The sequence below is a fragment of the Anas acuta genome, chromosome 10 (assembly GCF_963932015.1).
Source record: "Anas acuta chromosome 10, bAnaAcu1.1, whole genome shotgun sequence".
In the NCBI taxonomy this organism is placed as follows: domain Eukaryota; kingdom Metazoa; phylum Chordata; class Aves; order Anseriformes; family Anatidae; genus Anas; species Anas acuta.
The window spans coordinates 1127900-1149872 of record NC_088988.1 but is presented as its reverse complement, the minus strand read 5'-3'; the positions used below and the strand labels follow the sequence as shown (position 1 = coordinate 1149872).

The following is a 21973-nucleotide window of genomic DNA, read 5'->3' as shown; positions in this document are numbered from 1 at the left end:
ATGTAAATTAAATTAACCTACCTATCTTGAATCTGAGTGTTTTTTAATAACTGGTGAATTGGATTGCTTTATTATATTTGCTGGGATGCTAGTTTTTTTTCTCTATTAATACACTTAACTTGCATTCTAGCTTCGCCATTCAGAGACAGGCATCGTGTGGTGGGTTGTGTGACAGTGTCTGTCAATAGTGAAGACAAATAGTGCCAGAGACACTTAACCCATCCAATCTCACCCAGGGTATAGGTCGGTCTTGTTTTCAGACTTCTTCATAAGTCTCTTTTCTTTCTTTCTTTTTTCCTTTTTTTCCTTTTTTTTTTCCTTCTTTTTTTGTTTTGTTTCTAAATAGTGGATTGATACTGATTTGAAACTAAACTCTTTTTGGAAAGTTTTTGACTTTACATCAGTAATACAAGAAGAAGAAATGTAGAACCCCAAGTTTGGCATGTGAGGTGTTGAAAGCAGGTTTGCAGCCACTTTGTAAGTTCTGGTTTTTACCTGTAAAGCCTTTGGCAATGCAAGGGTTGATGCTGGAAATTTTGCACATAGTATCCTTTATCCTTCTGGTTTTGTTCTGAAATTGTTCTCCTGTGTCCAGTGGTTCTGTGAATAAACAAATTAACACAGAAAATTCTTATAAAAAACACGACACGTTACATAAATTAACAAATTCAATAAAGAGGTATATTCCACACAGTAGGCTTATAAATGACTCGGACCACACCATGTGTGGTGAGGTTTTTGATGCTTAATTGTTCCTTGAAATACCATAGTGGATCACATAGGATGCAGGCTAGAAAAAGGCAAGTCCTTTAATGGCCCTTTGCTAGTCCTGGCTGTTTGTGCACAGGTGGCAGGAAGACTTGTAAAGCCCAGAATATCTCCAGTTTATTTGCATTAATTTGCAATCTTGAGCTTTCCAGTCTGGGAAATGACTTGCTTTGCACTCTAGCTGCAATCAAAAACAGACGTCATGAGGACACTGCTTCTTTGGGAAGATTGGGTAATCCCTGTTGTATGGAAGGATCTCTTTGGAAAGACTGAGCAAGGATTTCAAGATTGGCTCCGCGTGAGTTTTAGCCAAAGACAAGACTCCCTCAATGCCAAGTAGTGTTTTTTTTTCTCCGTTTCAGACATTTTTTAAAAGGCTGAATGCCTTGTTTGACTTCACAAGATAATAAGATGTAGAAATATATGTCACTGCCTTAGCTGGCAATTCAGGAGGTAATAAATTTTCTTTATACAATAGCTTGTTATTGGAAAGAAAAAGAATGCGCTGATTTGCTGATGGGGATGCTCTGCTATGTGTTCCCTGAGTCTCATGCTTAACTAGCCTGTGATTCTTGGCAGCATGCATTCGTGCCACATGCGTGTTGCATCCCTTCTGCCACTGCCTGCTTTTTGTTTTCAGAAAGAAACTTGAATTATTCAATCTCTTGGTTGTGAATGTAATTTTGTTCACTGCCTTAAAACAAAGGAAATGTATGGGAGCAGAAGGCCCCTTTTTAGGCTTTCTGGGAAGTGAACGTACAAATGACTGGTATGGTGAACAACTGAAACTTCTTTGCAACTTGGCCTTCCTAGGAGTAGTGCGGAGTGATGAGCTCTTTGTTTGCATGCTCAACTCCCACACTGGCCAGTTAGTTTGTTAGCTCTTGGTTATTTTGTCTTTAATTTCCATATTGCAGAATTACTTGTCAATGATGTGCAAATTATGATATCCAAAACAGAATGAGAAATTCCTTATATTGAGCTATTTGATGTCATTCTACCTAGCTGAGATAAGAAAAACTCGTAAGACAAGCAACAAACTCTGAAACAGTTATTTCAGCTGTCTTACATGGCTTGGAGGTGGCAAGCAGTGGATTCGGGAGGTTTGGTTTCCACAGTGATTAGGTTGATTTAACAGGGCAGCAGTTTTCTTTTTTCTCTCTCGCTTTCTATTAAAGAATAAATAAAAATAAATAAACCTACAGCCTTGTGAGCTGCTGTGTATTTCATTTACAGTACCGGGCTGCGTCCTGGCCATAACGTGCACTTGGCTTACATTCAGTGCTGCTGCTCTGAAAGCGATTTTTATTTTGAAATTGTGTTAAAACATGATACCAATCTTCATTTTCAAAATGTGTGTGCTCATTCAAGCTCTGTTACTGCAAGCGCTGTTAAAGTGCAAGTGAAAGAGCCACCCGTGACAGTCCCTGAGGTGTCTCAAAGCAAACCTCAGCGAAGGGCAGTGTGCGAGGTGCTTGCCTCCCTGCAGCCCCAGTGCCTGCGGGTTACATTTGGGTTATTTTCTGTGTGTTGGGGAAAAATTCCTTCCTCAAAAACAGGAAAAGCAAAATGCTTTCACCTTTTAAAGCAATGCCAGTCAAAGTGAACTACTGAAAAGTGTAGAATAAACTTCTTTGGACTGTAGCACATTCAACCAAGAGATCTCCGTGGGGTGTCAGGTACGCATGTGTAGCCACAGGCTTTGAATAAACTGATAGAACAACATGGGAGCCGTGTAGAAGATGGATTTTTTTTTCATTATAGTAACCTTTCTGAATTCTTACTTGGTTGATCCCATTTATTTATTTAGTAGCTCAAAGGAAAATGAGTCAGATAAAGAACTGCAGACTCTGAAAAAAAACCACAAATTTTATTACATTTTTTCAGTATTTGTGTGACTTAAACTATTCATAAAGCAATTATTAATTTGTCCCCCCAAGTATATTTTACGTTTTGTATTTGGCTGTTCTGATACAGCCAGCTCCTTTCATTGCCTTTAATATTTGCCATACGTTCTCACACGTCGTTAGTTAGGAGGGAGAAGGCGCTGGTCTGCACATGCTTTAACACGTGCATGCTTGTGGATGGCAGTGACATTCATTTGAAAAGATGTATGGCTGAAGAGGGGGTTTCTTGCCATAATTGTCCAGCTTGATACTAATGTCTCCATAATTTAATTTTGTTGATACACTGGGATGTGTCTGACAAGCGGAGGAGAGTGTAACCAGTGCATAAAGGGCAGTAATTGTTTCCTCCTTATCTTCAGAAAGGAAAACCATGGATGTTCATACACGGTCTTTTTTTTTTTAAACTTATAGGTAAAAAGCTGGGGGAGAAATTGTTTTGAGAACCTGGTAGCTATAACGATAGCAGCGTTGCTAAATGCTGGACCCTAATATTTATACTGAAAGTATTTTGTTTAGTGATTATTTTTTTTCTAGGAAAGTGAAGGAAAAGTGCAGCTGTTGCATTTCTGGAGAGGATATGCATGGAGCCACTTGATACGCAGGCTGTGCTCAGTGTTTGGCAGACCTGTCCCAAGGCAGACCTGCGTATGAACGTGACTAACTTTTTCTTATCGGTCTTCCGAAAAAAACCTTTCTAAAACTTTTCCAGTATTTGCTGCAAAAAGAGAATCCTTGATACTAAGCTCTCTGTAGAGGAGGAAATGTCTTCCAATTCTAGAGCCCTGCTACCTGGTTCAACGTACGTAATTATTTATTTGTCAGTCTTTGTCACAGACAGGAAAACATGAGATCCACATACACTGCATCATCATGTACATGATGCTCAGTTTCATCTGTTTAAAAAAAATAGAATTGATTTTTTTTTTTAACTAGGGGAAATGCTGCTAGTCAGCAATCCAGCTCTGCAGCGTCGCTGCTGTGGGCTCCGTGTATTCAGGTCACAACCATTTGCGTGCAGCATATATGCTGTATGCATGTTGCATATTTGCATTTCTTTCTAATGAATGTAAACTAATTCTATTAAAAAAAAAAAAAGTAAACATCACAAATAGCAACGATCTATCTCAACTCAAAGTGGCTGCAAATCAGCTCCTATTGTCACTGAAATTAATATCTAGATTTAATAGTTTTTGCCAATCCTGTAAGTGTTTTTGAAAAAAGCATTGCATTAATGCATGATATAAAAAGGATAAATTTGCCTTTAAATTGGAATGCAGTTCAAAGTGACTGAATTCTCCAATTTCAGCCACTATATTTGCCAAAAACCAAACTGGAAAATGGAACTGGTATCATTCATCTGCTCCTGGCTCTCCGGGAGGTTTGAGGAAGGGACTTCTTATGCAGGTGAAAGCAGAATAGATTTTTGATAAACTGCAATGACTGCTGTATTTCACTTGACTCCTTTCTGAAACAGTTTAGGTTTACTTTTAATTTCATTTAGCACAGCAAAGCTGTAAGAAACCAATACCTTTATAAGCAGTCTTTGTCATCAGCCATGGGTAACCCCTGTTAATAACAAGCAGACTGGTTGATAGGAAGGTTTGCTGAATTTCGCTGCTAGTTAAATATTTATATCATACTGAATATACTTTATTATGTTACTTTTAAGTAGCTTAAACTTGATAAAGTAGTTCAACTATGTCTAAACCTTTTTAGAGGTGACAGTTCTATATAATAACTTGGATTTAAAAAAATCAACAAAAAAGAAAGGATCTTGTTTCTTATCATAGCAGGTATTACCTCTACTACAGCAGTAACTAGCTGAGCAAACATACCTATTATTGCCTATTGTTTGCAAAATTAGATTCTTTCTACAGTTCTTGTTGATTGCATAAGGTGTGGTTAGCAGTGCAGTAGTAAAGTGGCCTCTCCCCTAGGAAGTTAAAATCTGTATATGAAACTTAATTATTCCTTAGTGAACTACAGCTGATTTAAATTTAAGACTTCTGTTTGTCCTTCTTACCACTTCCTCTCTAACATTTCAGCCTCCGTTTTCAACTATTTGTCCATTAAAATTCTCCAGTGGAAATGATTATGCTGCTTTTCAGAAATCTTCAGGGTTTTGTTTTAATCAATTAGCTGCCTTTCATATTTTAAACCAGATTGATCTGTGGGGCTTCTGGAGAGGTCACAGTCACGTTGTTTAATACACCCTGCTTAATATGAATTATTTCAGAGGTCTCTCCCAAGCTGCCCCTGTATGCTTAGGGGACTCAGCTAATGAAGACTGAGAGAAGGCTGATGTAGAGTCTCAGAGACTGAATCAAATTACAGAAACTTCATGTCATTTTGGGTCAGTATGTCACCAATACAGCTATTTCAACCCTGTTCTGAACCTGCAAAATAAATAGCTCTATCGTAGTGACTGATACCAGTTCCATTTTGCCTACCAACTCAGTTGATTTTATATTTTATTTCTCATTTATGATGGAATAATCAGCAGCTCTTTTCTCATTTATTTTCTCATATTTTTATTCCAGGATTTGCCTCTGAAGCAGGGAGTGTCTGCATTAAAAATGACCTGTAGTTCTCTGCTTCATAGGTTAGAAACTTATTTTAATATTTCGTGGCTAAGCACAGTCCCGTCTTTTCAAAACAAAACAAAAAAATCCAATAATAAATGGTTTAATTGGCATTGAATGTGGATTATAAACGTTTTGATTGGGGCTTCCATTATTTTAGATGAAATGGCTTATACACAAATAAGTAGTCCAGCTGAGGCAATGAAAATTCTGTTTACTTGCAGCCATTTTTATGAATTAACTTAAAGTTTTAAAAAAGTTGATTACAGCACAATGCATTCAGTCATATTTGGACATTTCCAAAGTACCGTATTGGCTAGGCTATACTGCTTTAAGCATTTACATTCCAAAACGTACCAAATTCCAAATATTCGTTGGGGGAAAGAAATCGGTTCATTAATCACTTCACTTCAATGGGACTGCTATAGCCAGCACACACAGAACCACGTGTCTTGTATTTACTTCTAAATTGTACACCGCAGATGCTTCTTCAGCTCCTTCCTCTTCCTCCATGGGCGGTGCTTGCAGCTCCTTTACCACCTCTTCCAGTCCTACCATTTACTCTACCTCAGTCACCGACAGCAAGGCTATGCAAGTGGAGAGCTGCTCCTCAGCCGTGGGGGTAAGTAACCGAGGGGTAAGTGAAAAGCAGTTAACCAGTAACACAGTCCAGCAGCAGCAGTCAACGCCGAAGAGACACACAGTCCTGTACATCTCGCCACCACCTGAGGACTTGCTGGACAACAGTCGGATGTCCTGCCAGGATGAGGGGTGTGGATTGGAATCAGAACAGAGCTGCAGTATGTGGATGGAGGATTCACCCTCCAACTTCAGTAACATGAGTACCAGTTCCTACAATGATAACACTGAGGTGCCACGTAAATCACGCAAACGAAACCCAAAGCAGAGGCCAGGGATCAAACGCCGAGATTGTGAAGAGTCCAACATGGATATATTTGATGCCGACAGTGCCAAAGCGCCTCACTATGTCCTTTCTCAGCTCAGCACGGACAGCAAAGGCAACTCAAAAGCAGGAAATGGGTTGGTATCTGCATTTTTTTAATAAATTTCTATCGCCATATGTAAAACCAAACTAATAAAACTCCCTTCCCGCCAAGTGTTCTACTCAGGTTCTCACATAAATCTCTCCCCTTCTCTGCCATTCCGTTTTGTGTTCTAGCCCATGAGAAGTTCTCACTAGACTTGCTAATCTTTAAAGATAAAGCTAAACTTTGCCGTAACAATTGGACGCAGAATCGATGAGCTTGGCTGTATTATTAAGTGAGATTCCTGAAAGATTGTGCAATCCCCCGTATAAAAAGACAATGGAAACGTTATTGTACTAAAAAAAAAAAAAAAAAAAGGCAGAAGTGGACTGGACGCACCCTAAATCTTGCTGTTTGTGCAGTATTTTATGTGAGGATTTCAGTCTAGGCACTTTTCCTGCTTGTTTGTCTCTTTCTCTATTTGTCAAATAGAGAGAGCGATGGGAGTAGAAGTTAATGGCTTGTTAAGATTTCTCATCATTTAACGCATCCTTTACTTTTTTATAAAAATGTTAAGACTATATGGTGAACCAAATTTTGTTTTTTCTTGTGAATTCACATCTGTATTTGATTTTTTCAGAAATAAATCTCTAATCCTGTTTCTCTCTGTGCTTCTGGGTTGTGTGCATGCGTGTGTCTGTGTGTGGGCACGCCTGGGTGGTGGTCTCTCATCTCTCCCACTTCACACTGTTCACTAAATGCATTTCAGTAGCTGCTTGAAGAGAAAATACCCATCAGTTTATAGTAGCGTGGTTATATGTATTTTTGTATTTTATTTTTTAACTTCTGGCTTTTTTAGTACTCTTAAGGTGGTCAAATGGATAGATTTGGTTATTTTCTTTTGGGGGGGCTATTTTGTTTCACTTTTTATGTATGTGCTTGTAGTATGTTCAGATATTAATCACAGTAATGGTGAATATTAAAATTTGCCTAATGAGATGTATGAATGTCTCATATTCCAAAGGGAAAGAGCCTGGAGTCTGTATTCCCAGGGTCATTGCAGTTCCATACTTAAAATTTCACTGTGAGGTGATTCTGAGAAACTCTCCAGAGTGTGCTGCTGCTTCCTGCTCGATTAGGGACCTCATTTGGAAAGATGGAGCTAGCTGGTAACAAAGAGTTGGTACTATCCCTGCTCCTCCCCTCAAACCTGTACAGCAACAATTGGGTGGGTTTTTATTTCTTCATCTTTTGTTTTAATTGTCTTTACAGCAAATGCTCTAAGCTTGACTGAAGTTGCCCAGCATCTCTTATTTTGGCAGCTGAAAATTTTAATGATGTAAAGCATTTGTTCTGGGTAAAACCTAGGAAGCAAACTAATATGTTTGCTTGGAACGAGGAAGCTGCTTCCAGCAAGCACAAAGGAGTTCAGTCCCTCAGTTACAAAGGGAGGAAACTATTGGGAGGCAAGAATTCTGTGATTCTGGACATAAATGGGAGATCTAGTAAACTTGGGAACAGTAAATGTGGTCTCAATCTAAAACATCACAAGATTATAATACTCCCCAAAATATCAGGGGCACAGTGAACAATGAACAGTGCAACGCTGGCGTTAGGATTCGATGAACGCAGGGTTAGATAAGCGTTTGTGTAATGTCTCATATACAGGCTAGATTGAACGACAGCAAAATCCTATGTAATAGAATTGTCCTTTTAAATATGAGCTTTGCAATAAGAAATATCTAAGGTATTAGAAAAGCTAGTTCTGTAGTTAGAATATAGAAATTTCAGTGTTACAACTCTAGATTACAGACCACTCCAAGTTATGGTAGCGTCACTTAAATTTTTGTTAAATTTTGCAGCCTGATGGAGTTCAGCCAAGCAAGGTCATTCACTTCTGGCTTTAAGAAAAAAGCAAGGAAAGAACACTTGGTAATTTGTGAAGCGGAAATAGTTTGTCTTAAAAGAGACTTGTAGTTGGCTTTCAGAGATAGAAAAAAGAATTTATTCGTGTGGAAACCCTTAGCATTTCTGAAAGCCTTTTAAAAACAGATGAATTGATTTAGAGCAAAGATTCTCAGCTTTCAGTCATGCTTGGTCTCGCTTTCACTTTCAAGCCTCCACTTGGAACAGCCGCGATGCATTGCAGGACCAGACAAAAGTTAACTCATGAAATCTCTTTTAATAGAATCATGGGTTTTGCCATTTGAGTTTCTGTTCTAGAAAGGAAGTGCTGGCTTTGAGGAGACATTGTCTGGTAACAATTAAGCTAATAAATAAAGGGGTGTGTGTGAGAGAAATATTTTTACTATTTGTATGGGCATGGCTACTAGGATTATATTTTGACTAAATTAGAAGGATGTGTAAATGAGAAATCCTCATAACTTGAGAAGGAAGCACTGAGAAATTCGGGTGAAGTCTTTAAAATTACTTTAATGTTCATCTAATCTGACTGAAAATAACAATTACCTCAAGTTTCTGAAGGGAAGATTTTCCAAATAATTTCTAGGTGTCATCTCTTTAGATAAATATGTGTAAAATGTCAGTGTGTTGACAATGGACTTGGGTTTTAAGAGTGAAGTACTTTCAGGAAAGCAGAAGGATGTGCTGGAGAGGCCAAAGCGTCAATGTCCCTCTGGTAAAACTGTATTTTGAGTGTTAAAAGGGAATTTCATTTTAATGGATGCCTCTCTGACTTTACCCTTCAAAATTTCGTACTTTAGTCCTCCGTATTAATTTATTTAACTGCAATTCCCAAGTATGAGGAGGTCAGAATATGCAACCCACCTGCTGCGTTAATTCAGTGAAATTGCAGTCTCAGCCTGCCTGGTTGAGGTGAAGGAAGCACAGGGCTGAGTACGGGGCTGTGTGGTTGTGGCTGAAGTTGCTCCTTGCAATTCCTTTTCAGATCCCCTGTGGGATGCTGATAGACTTCAGTCAAGTCATTTGAAATTCTGAGTAAGAACAAAGAGAAGGCATGGACTGAAAGTTCGTAAATGTATTCCTCGTAATTACTGGGCCGTTGGAGTCATGTCCTGACAGGAAGAACAGGGAAAGCGATAACCTAACAGGCCTAAGTTCAAGCACTGCTTTTGCTTGACTTGTACAGAAGCAAAGAGCATCGAGGTGGTAATTGCAGTGGTGGTAATTGCAGTTTGAGTGTATCGCAGGTTTGTATGTGCTAGTTGAAGAAGACATCTCCCTTCTATTTTCCTAAAATACGGCATGTTTTTACGTGGCTTTTTTTTTCTCAACCAGCCTGTTAACTTTGACTATGGCTGAGGATTCAGGACATCGTGACATGGTTAGTGCAGGTTTTATAACCTCAGACTGCCCCAGCGCCGCTACGTGGCTGTGAGATGAGCCTGAGGCCTCGAGCAGTGTGAGCAGTAGGCTCACTGGGTGCTGACACGGGTAGCCCTCAGGAACAGGGAGAAAAATGAAATTCAAGCACAGCACGAACCTCATAACAGCTCACCAACATACGCCACAGCTCTGTGTTACTTGGGTTAAAACTTCGGAAGGTTTAGTGGAAGTCAGAGCATGGCAGCTGGGACCTGGATAGGTTCTGCATGTTGCACATTGAAACAGGATTCTTGTTTTGTTTTGTTTTGTTTTTTAGCAGATCACAACTGTGATTTAGAACTGCTTTTTTTTCAGTCTTTAACGGTTAAAAGCTACTTTCTGGTAGTTCAAAAAGAAAAATAATGAATTTACATTTGCATAAGCACATTGAGCTCTTTCTGCCTGTCCCGTTTGCTGTGACATGTTTACATTTGTTAATGTTAGATGGGTTTGATGGACCTCAGGATAATTACAGAAACCTGCTCTGTACAGCATCAAGCGTTACCTTCCCTTGTGCTTTAAAGAATTGACCACGTAACGCTATACTTTGGAGGGCTTCTTTATTCAGCTTTTAATTATGGAACTGATCACAAGTACGGTACATCTTGAGGTGTGCACCTGGAAGGAAAGAGTCTTCTTGCATATACTGCAGCTCTAAAATTTGTGCAATTTTGTCAGAGCCTTTTACAAGAACAAATCTGTTTTTAACATAAATTTATGAATTTTGACAGAAACTGGTATTTGAGTTTGCATGGATGTACATGTTCAAGAGGAGACAGGCATGAGGCTGTTTTCCTGTTAAAGAAGCATCATTTAACCTTAAATCCATTCGGCATGTGTGTGTACATACATATATTTTTAACAGAAGTGAAGCAGTTTGTTCCAATAATGCCAAGCCATATCGTGTACTTTGAGAACAGCAGGTTATAAGCCTTCAATTTGTTAATTCAGTTTAATGCTAATTGCTTTTCCCTTCCTTTATATTTACTCTATGAAAAGCAGTTGCACTGGATGGAAGAGGCAGGGAAGCACCATTCCTCTTCATCCTGCAGGTTTCCTTCTCTGTCAGAAAGAGAATTCCCATGTTTGCTCTCAACCGTGCATCTTCTGTACATTAATACACACTCCTTACTTTTGTAGCTTTGCTGTGATTTCATTTGTTTTCATTGAGGAGCTGCTTATAACATCTTTAATGGTCTGCTTTGACTTCTCAGAGCACCAGAGAGCCAGAAAGGAGCTGGAGGGAAGAAGACCCCAATGTTGTGTGGTCAGTATCCAACTAAAAGTGAGGGGAAGGAGCTGAAGATAGTGGTACAGCCGGAAACCCAGCACAGGGCTCGTTACCTGACTGAAGGCAGCCGAGGCTCGGTGAAAGACCGGACACAGCAAGGTTTTCCAACTGTAAAGGTAGGCTGTTTAGTTTCGGGTGATACGGGGATTCCTTTCCAAGCCATACTTTAGCAGAATGGGAACTGGTTCAGTTCTGATAAGACCTCGAATTTCTACTTTTAGAGGAAGGGGAGGAGACCCTGCAATCTCTTTACTGCAAAGGCTGTAGAACTGTACGGTCTCTCTTCTTGCGGATACCAAGACATCTGTCTGCATCACACAATTACAGGAGGCAGGAAATGTTATGTCAAGGCAATGATACCTCATCTGTGATGAGGTCACAGGTCTTTCGTATTCCTGCTCAAGAGGGAGAACATTCACAGTCTGTCTGCTGATGTACAGAATGTGGATTTGCAGGGTCCTGCTGTAATGCTGTACTTGGAGAGAAGCAGAAGAACTGATGTCAGGTATCACAGAAGTTGCACTGATGGCAGTATGATTGTGACAGTGGGCACCAAAATGAATACAGGCCAGCATTGCTGCTCCTTGGAAATAAGGCAAATAGCATCCTGGCTGTACTGCGAGGATTCTGGCCAGCAGGCAAAGCAAGCAGACAACCACGTTTTTGTTACCATACCAAAAAACAAACAAACAAACAAAAACATTGCCTCTAATACTTTATCTTAGTTACTCTACTTTGAGAAAGCAGCAAAGCAGTTCAGATCAGGCTGATTTTTCAGGTCGACAAAGGACCACTTGTTTTCAATGCAAGCCTTAATAATTTATGCAGAGTATAGAAATATACTTATCTCTGAAGTCCAGTTCAACAGCACTGCAAGCATCTCCAACACTTTACTCAGTCCCCTTCAGTAATGCAGAAGTCCAGTAAAGTTTCCTAAGAAAAGAATCCATTCATGCTCTCCTGTTGCTATGGTGATTTAGTGCTCATTTATGTGGATTTTCTTAATGGGCCTTTGTTCATCTGAACTTCCTTTTAATTCCTTTTCCAGTTCTTTTTAGCACCCGTCAGAGAAAATTTTCTGTTTGGAAGAGTTTCATGTTACTGAATGCCTGGAAGCCCAAGCTTGCTTTACCAGTAGGCAGACGAGTTCCTACCCTGCATACATAAGTCTAATTGAGTTGGACAGTCAAAATGAGTCAGTGGATCTTCAGGAAATCTGAGCTGAGGGTAGGGAAAAAAAAAACAAACACACAACAAGTACACAAAGGCCAAGAGTTTTTTGTTTGCTTGGTTTCATACTTCCTGGAATCCCACCTACCTGCTGTAACTTAGTGGCTCCTTTTGGACGTGAGGGGCATACTGTGATCTTAGCAGTAGTTCTAATTTTTTTGCAAACCGGCTAAGAACTCCAAAATTAACTATGTATATATATGTGTATATATATTAATTTCAACCATGTGTTAAATGACTTATTTGTCTTTTAGTAGATGAGCAAATGACAATAGGTTAAAAATATCAATTACCTTTTGTTTATAAACTAGATTTAAAAAAAATAATGCTTCCCTGAGGATTGTTTCCAGCAACACTAGGAGCAGGTTTGCTTCAAGTTCAGCTGCATAAAACATTCCTGATTTTAATTAAAAGGCATTGCTGATCAGTCAAAATATGATTTGTGCCTCTATGTTTCAGCTGGAAGGTCACAACGAGCCGGTGGTGCTGCAGGTATTCGTGGGCAATGACTCTGGCCGAGTGAAACCACACGGGTTCTACCAGGCCTGCAGAGTTACTGGGCGAAACACTACTCCCTGTAAAGAAGTGGATATCGAGGGGACTACTGTTATTGAGGTTGGACTGGACCCTAGCAACAATATGACACTCGCGTGAGTAGCTATTTCAATTATATATTTTACTTTATTAGCTTATTTTCAGAAACTGGCCTTCCTCTTTCAGTTGGGTTGTTTAGTATCTCAGCAAGTCAGGCTCTTAGTGAAGCTGCATGAATAATAAACTTCTAAATCCATGTTCATGTACTGTTTAAAGAATAATGAACATATTCAAGCATTACCTGAATTACGATGTCACTGCTTCCATTGGTTGTCTCTCTTAGCAAGTATGAAATGGCTAATCAGAAGAGAGGGAAGGCGAACACTAGGATCTTCAGATCCTTTTAGGGCCCAGAAAGGTTGGGGATTTTGGAGGCTAAATTCTGAGGTTTCTCATCTGTCTTTGTTCCATTACTGCCATTTCTATCAGACAGTCCTTTGTCATGAAAGCCTAGTGCTTTCCTATCTTCACAGAGCAATCTGGTCAAATATAGACAACGTCTTGGATACAACAGGTTTTCAGATGCATTTAAACAGTATATGGCTGTTGCTCGAAAGGGATAAACCCAGTCCAGTGACCCTTGTCAAGTGTAGCAGATTTTTGAGCAAATGGCCTCTTGTGTCTGTGTGGTTTAGATCTCACAAGAAATTTCAGATAGAAGTGATTCCCCTAAAAGCTTTCCACATGTATTTTAAGTTATAGAAAAGGCGTGATCTTCTCAAGTATGTTTTTCAGTAGAATGTCTTTTTTTTTTCTTTCAAAGCAATATGTGATTGTGCTTGAAAGCTGTCACTTCTTAAGAAACTTGTCTTGATGTCAACAGAAGCATTTCTTCAATTTACAGTGTCTGCTTCTTAAGTGTGATTAATTCCCTTATCACACTTATCTCCATTCCCTAGCTGTTGTCCAGAATGTTTTGTAGTAGTAACCCTGCAAACACAGAGGAATGGAAGAATAAAGATCTGTAGTGATAAGTTGAATGCTTACCAGAATAATTTTGTTATGTTGCATTTTCTTTTTTATTCGTAGTTCTTTCACATTCCTTCCTCCTATGATTCAGCATCCAAATTAAGTAGGGATGAATCGAGGGCAGGACTATATAATGAGAGGTTATGCAGAGATTTCATGTGACTAATCTAATAATATTTCTACTTGAAGAGTTCTGACTTTTTTGTGGCTTGTTTAATCGATTAGTCAAAATATTTTAAAAGAGGATGAATTTATTAAACTCTATTAAACTCTCAACTACTTTGTGTCATTAGGGTTGATTGTGTGGGAATACTGAAGCTGAGAAATGCTGATGTTGAAGCTAGGATAGGGATTGCTGGTTCCAAGAAAAAAAGCACACGTGCCAGGCTGGTATTTCGTGTTAACATCACTCGCAAAGATGGTTCAACTTTGACTCTCCAGACGCCTTCTTCCCCAATTCTGTGCAGTAAGTATCAAAATAAAAGGTTTGCTATTAGAGGACTCTGGATTTTAGTGTGATTGAAGTGTCGGGGGACCACAATGTTGGTCTGTGATTATTTGAGTTGCTGTGGCTAAAATCAGATGGGTTATTTTTATTCGGAGGGGGGTGTTGAATGGCTGACTAGTATTTAAAAGTAGTTACAAATTGCCTAATCTCTTATTAAATGATTTTTTGCCTTTCAAGAGACGAGAACTTGTGTCATGATTGCTTTGAACTGATAATGACTTTTTTGATACAGGTTTTAATCCCTTCTGTACTGTCACTTTCATCTGCCAGCTTTCAGTGATAGAAATTACTTGTAATAAGTTACTCAGCATGGCTCGTCCCAGATGTGGGAGTGCATTGAGCCCAGAGGGGGGATCTGTTCTGGTTCAGTGGAAGAATGAAACCTTTTATAGCTATTTATTAAAATGCTCTGTTTAGCACTGAGCACAGATGGCTGCATTGACTGTTCAGGTTGCAATGAACACCATGGAAAATGAAATCAGAGGAGGCCATGGTACATCTGAGGCTGCTTTTCTTGATATTTTTTTAACAGTCAATACCTGTTGTATCAGGGCTCCTATTCAACTCCTCAGAAACTGCAGCTTTGCTGCCAGTGAAAGGACAGATTGTAAGGGGATGATTAAAAGCACATCAGATACCGCAGTGCTGTGGGCAGCAGGCAATTATATATATAACATTTATATGATTGTATATGTATCCATAGGTATTTATATGGTTCATAGGTATTTATATTCAGCTACAGGCTGATTAGCAGCTGTGCTGCATGTGCAGCCTGACTCTCCCAGTGCACTGCTCTCACCAAGAATCCCTTTGCCCAACCAAAGGAATGTCACTGCTGATGCACAGGCACTCTCCTGCTCTCTTTGGCCACGTTTTATGCTTTAGGCATTATTTTGACATTTTGGGGTGGTCTTCTTGAATGATCAGCTTGAGGTGTTCCTGTCCCTCATTTTTTTCTTTCTTCTGACATTTTTTGCTAAATTGTTCTTTTCAGTGTTTTTTTTTTTTTTAATGGTGGTATTCTCTGATTTTATGCATTTATGTTGTTACATATAGCAAAGAAGTGAGATATATATGCATATATATATACTTTTTTTTTTGTCACAAATCATAAAGCAAAGGAAGACATTTAGGAATTATTTTATTCTTTCCTTTAAGTGACAGAAGTAAGTTGTAATCCTGTCAGTGAAAGCTCTTTGTTTTGGATGTTAATATTTTCTTGGATTTCAAGCTATGTGTTTTTTCAATTGCAGCTCAACCAGCAGGAGTTCCAGAGATCCTAAAGAAAAGTCTGCACAGTTGTTCGGTGAAGGGTGAAGAGGAAGTTTTTCTGATTGGCAAGAACTTTCTAAAAGGAACAAAAGTGATTTTCCAAGAGAACGTTTCTGGTTAGTGTGAAAGTGATACCAGCTTGGGGTGATGAAGAAAGCATGTTTGGGTTTATGTTGTTTCATACAGTTTAGCTGTAGGGAGCAAACTGAGAAGCTGAATCAAAGGCACTAAAATAAATTGCTTTATATGGATATGCAATAAATTATGCTTTTTAACTTTCATTTAGATGAAAATTCTTGGAAGGCAGAAGCTGAAATAGACATGGAATTATTTCATCAGGTACTTCTGATTATTACTTTTATTTTGTTTTTCTAAATTACTATTTTGCTCTTTTATAAATACCGGAAAATACTCCTTTTTGATATCATCAAGATCTGATAGTTAGGTTTTATATCAGTGTCTTGGCAACTGTGGGCCAGGAGCAATGGCTTACCATGCATAAAATGCAAAGTAGTATGCATAAAATGCAAGGAAAAAGAGTTCAGAAAGATTTCACTTGTGCTAAAAATACCATGTGTGGGGCTCACGTTGATTAGAGATGGAAAATGTACCCAGTGTTTTTGTTTTCAGTCAGTGCTATTGAGGAAGGAAAAGGGAAAAAAGACTTTTCTAGTTTTGTTTTAAACTGATAATAAACACTTCTTCTCTAGAGGGACAACCTCTCTGCTCTAGTAGCAAGCTTCTCTTTTGGGATTGTTATTTTGCAGTCCATCACTCTTTCCAAAGATGAGAGATGAGATTCTGTTGGACCTGTACTTTTTTTTTTTTTTTTTTTTTACATGATACTGTTTTTCAGTTTATTAAAAAATAGAACAAAAAAGCAATGTGTTCATTAAGTGCCTAAACTGGTCTAGAACTGCTGTGTGGAAGAAGAGGTAGGAGGCAGTTGGCAGCCGGCCCGACTGAACTTTTTGGATGAGTGACATTCTGTGTGTATTACTGATCAATGTGTACTTTGGAAGCTGCCATGCACAGATTCTAATTAAAACCTGTCTGAAGTAAAGCATCCCCAGGTAGTGTGCAGAAGTACTTCTTGTATAGCCTTGTGTCAGCTGGAATAAGGCAACATGCTATTCCAGCATGAAAGTAGCACTTTTGTGAAGATCACATTTTAAAATCTGATGTCCAGAAGTGTCATCTGTGAAACAGAAGCTACGTTAAAGCCACTTAGACAATACAACCTGCAGTTCTACTGAAAATAAAAGGTGGTGTCACAGGCTTCCTGATTTACCCGGTGGCTGACTAGTTCTGACTCTTCCGAAGGAAAATTGTTAAAGCCTTCCCCTCTTCCTGTGCATTTCTATAAATAACACTCCTTCAGATGAGTTCTGCAGTGAGTCTGGTAGGCTATCGCTGTTGTCAGTCAGGTCTATGCAAGTAGAATTGTTCAGTTTCTAATTGGGAACGTAGATAGCACAGGAGGAGTGTGGTATATGAACTTTGTGGGTGAGCATTTGCCCTTACGTGCAATTTAATGAAAAGGCCTAATACAGTTTTTTTTCTAGTATCTTTCCTATGAGATTGCTATTGGGTGGGAATATATTGTGTGTACACCATAGTCTTTACACTCAGCTGAATTTTGGGTCCACTTTGAAATGTTTTTCAGAATATTTATTCATTCTTTTTCATATAAATGAGTGTCTTTATGGATTATCAGACTGAAATTAGAGAAGTTATTGAATGTACACGATGCCTGACAGATGTGCTCCCACCTCTGAAGGCAGTGCTCCATTTTCCTTTGCTTTGTGTTTGCCTTTTCTAGTAGATGGACAGGTAGTGGGGGAGTAGACAGCCTATAGTTCACTCAGCGCTATCACTCCTGGATGATTGCAAGCATATTTTTGGTGTCTGCTCACTGTTAAATCTGCTTAAGTGTAACATGAGACTGCATCCTCTGTCCACACCGAATACAAAGGTCTGATTCAGCAGAACAGTGAGGTATCTGATTCCAGCAGTGTTATGGCAGATGGATCGCAGTTCATTCAGGCGTGTTAGGCATAAGTTTCTGTTGAAAGTACTGGACTTTATATATATGCTTTTCCTTTCTGCACATTTCAGTTGAGCTGTAAGTTGCCTGAACATCATGTGGGCAGAATATTCAGATCTCTGTTGTAGCACAAGAACTGCTGCCAACTGACTTTGCTGAACCTGTAACTTGACCATGTTTCCCCATTTTTCTAGTGCTTTAGTAGGCTGTTTCTGTGTTTTGATGGATGTAGATATAATTAATAATAATGAAATAAGTTTTCTAATATGATTTTATTTATTATTTTTGCATTGCAGAATCACCTTATTGTGAAGGTGCCACCATATCATGACCAGCAAATAACCTCAGCTGTTTCTGTGGGAATCTATGTGGTGACCAACGCTGGCCGATCACACGATGTGCAGCCATTTACATACACTCCAGATACATGTATGTAAAATAGGAAACGGGGGGAAGGAACGGACAGTTTTACCTGCTAAACCTTTTGTTCCTGATTGCATAGTGTCTAGACCGTAAATAATATAAATGTTAGGTAATACGGATGTTTTTGAACTCCTCTTGTTGAGATTTGCTCTGCCAAGGAGAGCCAAGCCCTTAGATTTCATTATTCATTTATGTGACAAGTAGCTCAAGTTTCAGCTGCACATCGGCTGCTGTTCTTAGGCATTTCTACTAGGAAAGTAAGGAAAAGTAGTAGATAAGCTACATACTGTGCACCAAGTACAAGAAAAACTAGCACCAAGCTTTATCCCAAGGAATGCTGCAGTTTGACTGCATCGTGTATTTGTATTTATTTATCTGTATGACAATGTACGGTGCAATAGCTGGCTGACTTTTTCATTTTTGGAAGTGAAAATGAATGATATCGTGGGCATTAGAATTACTGGTGTATTCACAAAAAAGGTTGTTTCTGTGGTTTTCAAAGAGCTTTAGTTACTTCAAGGTATAAGTAACTGTTTTAGTTTGCTTTGAGTTTGGGATTTTTTTGCTTGTTTGCTATTTTAGCATAAGGAAGTTTTCAATGTGTTTTCCCACAGCAGCTGGTACCCTGAATGTTAAAGTGAAGAAGGAAATCTCCAGCCCAGCCCAACATTGTTCTTTTGAAGAGGCTATAAAAGGTACTAAATTGATTCTTATCATTATTGTTAATAATTTAACTATAAATTCCTACTCAAATTTTGCAGGAATGAATCAGCTGTCCTGGGGGGATAAATATGTGCTCATAAAATCTGGCCATATTCTTACACTAATGTTTGATTTCAAATCCAGAATATTTTGCTTCATAACCATATTCCTTCAAGTATATTGTAAAGTGAGATAGTGCAGAGCAAATACTCTGCAAAAATAATTTTTTAAAAATGGTTTGGTTTTTTGTGCCTTGGGCCCTGCATTTCAGTCTTCTTTCTTTGCAAGAATATTAAATGAAGAGGAGAGAAACTTAGTATGGCTGTTAATACAAAGCATTTCAAATCTATGTTGTGTTAATTTAAGCCAAAAAAAAAGTGAAAGGGAAAAAATAAAAACTCAGCACTGAAAAACCCTGACATACTTGTCATTTTTCCTTAAATATATAAAGCTATGGTAGTAGCAGATACAGAGTAAAAGCTGTCCGGTGATTTTAGGATTGCTTTCAGTGCAATTCTGAGATTTGCATTTTGTCCATGGAAGGGTTGTTACTTTGTTCTAAGGGAGCAGCTTTTTGGTTTGTCTGGATTTTAAGTGAGGTGAATTGATCCTTCCTATACTGAAATAAAGGAAGGAAATGTTTCTGAGTTGGTTGTTAAAACTATGGAGGTGTACAGAGGTTAATGGAAATTTCCATAGCCTGCTCTGGTGAAAGCAGGTTGAAAGGTAAGCAAATTAACAACGTGATCACAAGTTTGATAGGAATCCATAGCTTCAGGTTAAAATCATGAAGCTCGTGTTTAAAGTTAATAGCTGTATATTGGGCCTTGGCAGGGGATATATTTACAAGTTGACTTTACAACTTGTTCGGGAGGATAATACAAGATACGATGAGTTTAAACCTGCAGAGAATATTCAGGGAGAAATTTGCAAAAACATGTAGGGCATTGAAGCAAGCTGATAAAAGTACTGGTAAAACTTCTTAGTAGCAAGATTAAAAAGATAAGGATAATAATAACTGATGTATCAGGGCAAGCCTGACATGTATCTAATCTAGTGTGGAGGCTTAGCCAAGGCAAGATACCAACTGCTTCAGGAGAACATCTGCTCTTCATAAGAACAGTGTGCTCTTCGTATTGGTTTGTGTTCTTGTATTTAATTTGTGGTAGAAACTTAATTTTCTTGTGTGGATTTTCTGCTAGCTAGCTTTTTGGTCGACTCATTCCTGTTCCTATTCTGCTTCAGGCTGAATGTGAACCTCAGGTCAGGCAATTTTGTCTGCGTTATGTACTTTGTCTCTGCATAAGTCCCAGGTTATCCTTCACCACTCTTCTGAAATGATAAAGAGCAGGTGGGATCCACTGGGATGCTGCTTTTTTCCAGTTTCTCTTCACTGGGAGCAACATCATAGAATTCATAGTTTAGGTGGCATCATTTACTGCAGCCCTGGACAAATGGAATGAACTGTTGCCAAGGTCCTGCACAGGACCTTTTTCTTTCATTCTTTCATTCCTTTTTCATTCTTAATCTCATTTCTTTTTCTCATCCTTCCAACCAGGTGTGTCACTGTGAACCAACACACCATTGCTAGCAACTAATCTGTGTAGCATCAGGATTTTTTAATTATTTATATGTAAATTGTTATCATTTCTGTTTAACATGACAGGATTAAGCATGTAAAAGAGAAAAAATTGTCAGTTGTGACTAAGGTATAGAAAAATACTGACCGCTGTGTATGCCTGGCTGTCCTGAAGTTGGCGTAGTTGAGTTTTTCGCTCAACTCGCAGTCCCTGCCAGAAGTACAGCCCAAGCCCAGCACGTCACATCACGTGGCCTGGATTTTGGGGCTGTTCCAAATATGCGAGTTAGTAGGAGGAGGGAAAGAGTTTATTTGGCTCTTTGTGTACTGACGACTGTTGGCATACTGATGGCTGAGAATTTATTGCCGAAGACAAAAAATAACATTTCAGGAGAGAATGTTGGTTGTACATAGAATAAGCACACAAGGACTGTGACCAAGGACATAGCATACTGTTGATACAAATTTGCAGAAATTTTACTGCCATGTTATCGTAAGATTTAAATCTGTTTAAGGCATGGAGATTTCTTACTGTATGTTGAAGAGAATTCTTTAATTTACTTAAAACCCACAGATCTATATGTATTTTTATAGGTTTTTCCATTGGTTTGTTTTAAGCTCAAACAATTTCAGCAGTGTTTTAAATCAAGGAAGCTAATTTTACTTACAGCAAAGATCTCAGATATGTTATGTAATGTGTTTTTTTTACCTGGATCAGGAAAAATCAAAACTGAAGAGATCTAATTCATTTCAAGAAGAGACACCTTTTTACTTCAAAAAGAAAAAAATACAGGCACTGTAAAGGCAAAACAACAGCTTGCTCTTGAGAGAGAGCTGGCACGCAGATATATCAAGTTTTCACTTGGCTAGTCCTTTAACAGAATAAAAATACTGTCTGAACTCATTGAGTGTTCTGTTCATGCACTTGTCTGAAAACAGACATTTAAAAAAATAGAGTAGTTGTGCAGCTAAAGTGAAGTAAAATAAATTTGTACTTTGTGGAAAGATGTATTAATCATTTGTTTGCACTTCCAGGCAGTCGGTGGATGATTGTCCTGGCCCAAAAAAATAAAGAATTAAGTAAAAACGTTAATATTACTGTAAATCTCCAAGATTACTTGAAGTATCCAAATGGTTGCAGTGATTTCTTTGCATGTTAGCATCTTACAAGAGAATGCGAGCTCTTATGGCGGGGCTCAAAAGTTAAATGGCAAGCAGGCCACCACTAGAAAACCGTGCTTTGTATGGTGGATGTTCACGTTTCATTTCCCTTCTTTTCTTTTTATTTGTGACTGCAGCAGTGAATGCCACCAGTTGTAACCCGGAGAACGTAAATATTCTTCCTAGTGCCTTGATAACTCCACTTATACCAAGCAGTATGATTAAGAATGAAGATGTGGCTCCAATGGAAGTAAGCGCAGAAAAACGATCTCCCCCCGTCTTCAAGGTAAATTTGATTGTGATCTGAAGATACTGATTTTAATAGTATTAATCTCATTAACCTGTGTCCTGAAGAGTGGAGAAGAGGAACACACGGGAAATGTCACATCTAAGATCAGTCTGGCCAAAACATATGATCACAGAGCACGATTAAAGTAATGGACAATTTCCTTAGAAAGTAACTTTTCTTGTCCCTGCATGCCAGCAGTGATTGGTTAGTGAGTGATGCTGTGATGAATGTTCTTTTTGTCCTGTGACACAGAACGAGTAAATTGTTGTGAGGGTTTTTTTTTAATAATTTCTTGGTATTGCTTTCATCGAATTGTGCTA

The 21973-nt window shown here is 38.6% G+C and overlaps 1 protein-coding gene across 5 annotated transcripts in view; it reads left to right on the top strand.

Moving 5' to 3' along the window:
• Window positions 1–21973, top strand: part of NFAT5 (nuclear factor of activated T cells 5) — a 55713-nt gene that overhangs the window by 21980 nt on the left and 11760 nt on the right. For 3 of the 5 annotated variants that reach the window (XM_068693437.1, XM_068693436.1, XM_068693439.1), the window contains exons 3-11: window positions 5740–6298; window positions 10803–10995; window positions 12569–12759; window positions 13966–14138; window positions 15434–15568; window positions 15739–15791; window positions 17796–17928; window positions 18537–18617; window positions 21502–21650. In XM_068693437.1, coding sequence (XP_068549538.1) covers window positions 5740–6298; window positions 10803–10995; window positions 12569–12759; window positions 13966–14138; window positions 15434–15568; window positions 15739–15791; window positions 17796–17928; window positions 18537–18617; window positions 21502–21650 — 1667 coding nt within the window. Of the gene's footprint in view, window positions 1–5215; window positions 5278–5739; window positions 6299–10802; window positions 10996–12568; window positions 12760–13965; window positions 14139–15433; window positions 15569–15738; window positions 15792–17795; window positions 17929–18536; window positions 18618–21501; window positions 21651–21973 lie in introns of all 5 variants that reach the window. The other 2 variants (XM_068693440.1, XM_068693438.1) reach the window with 2 other exon arrangements.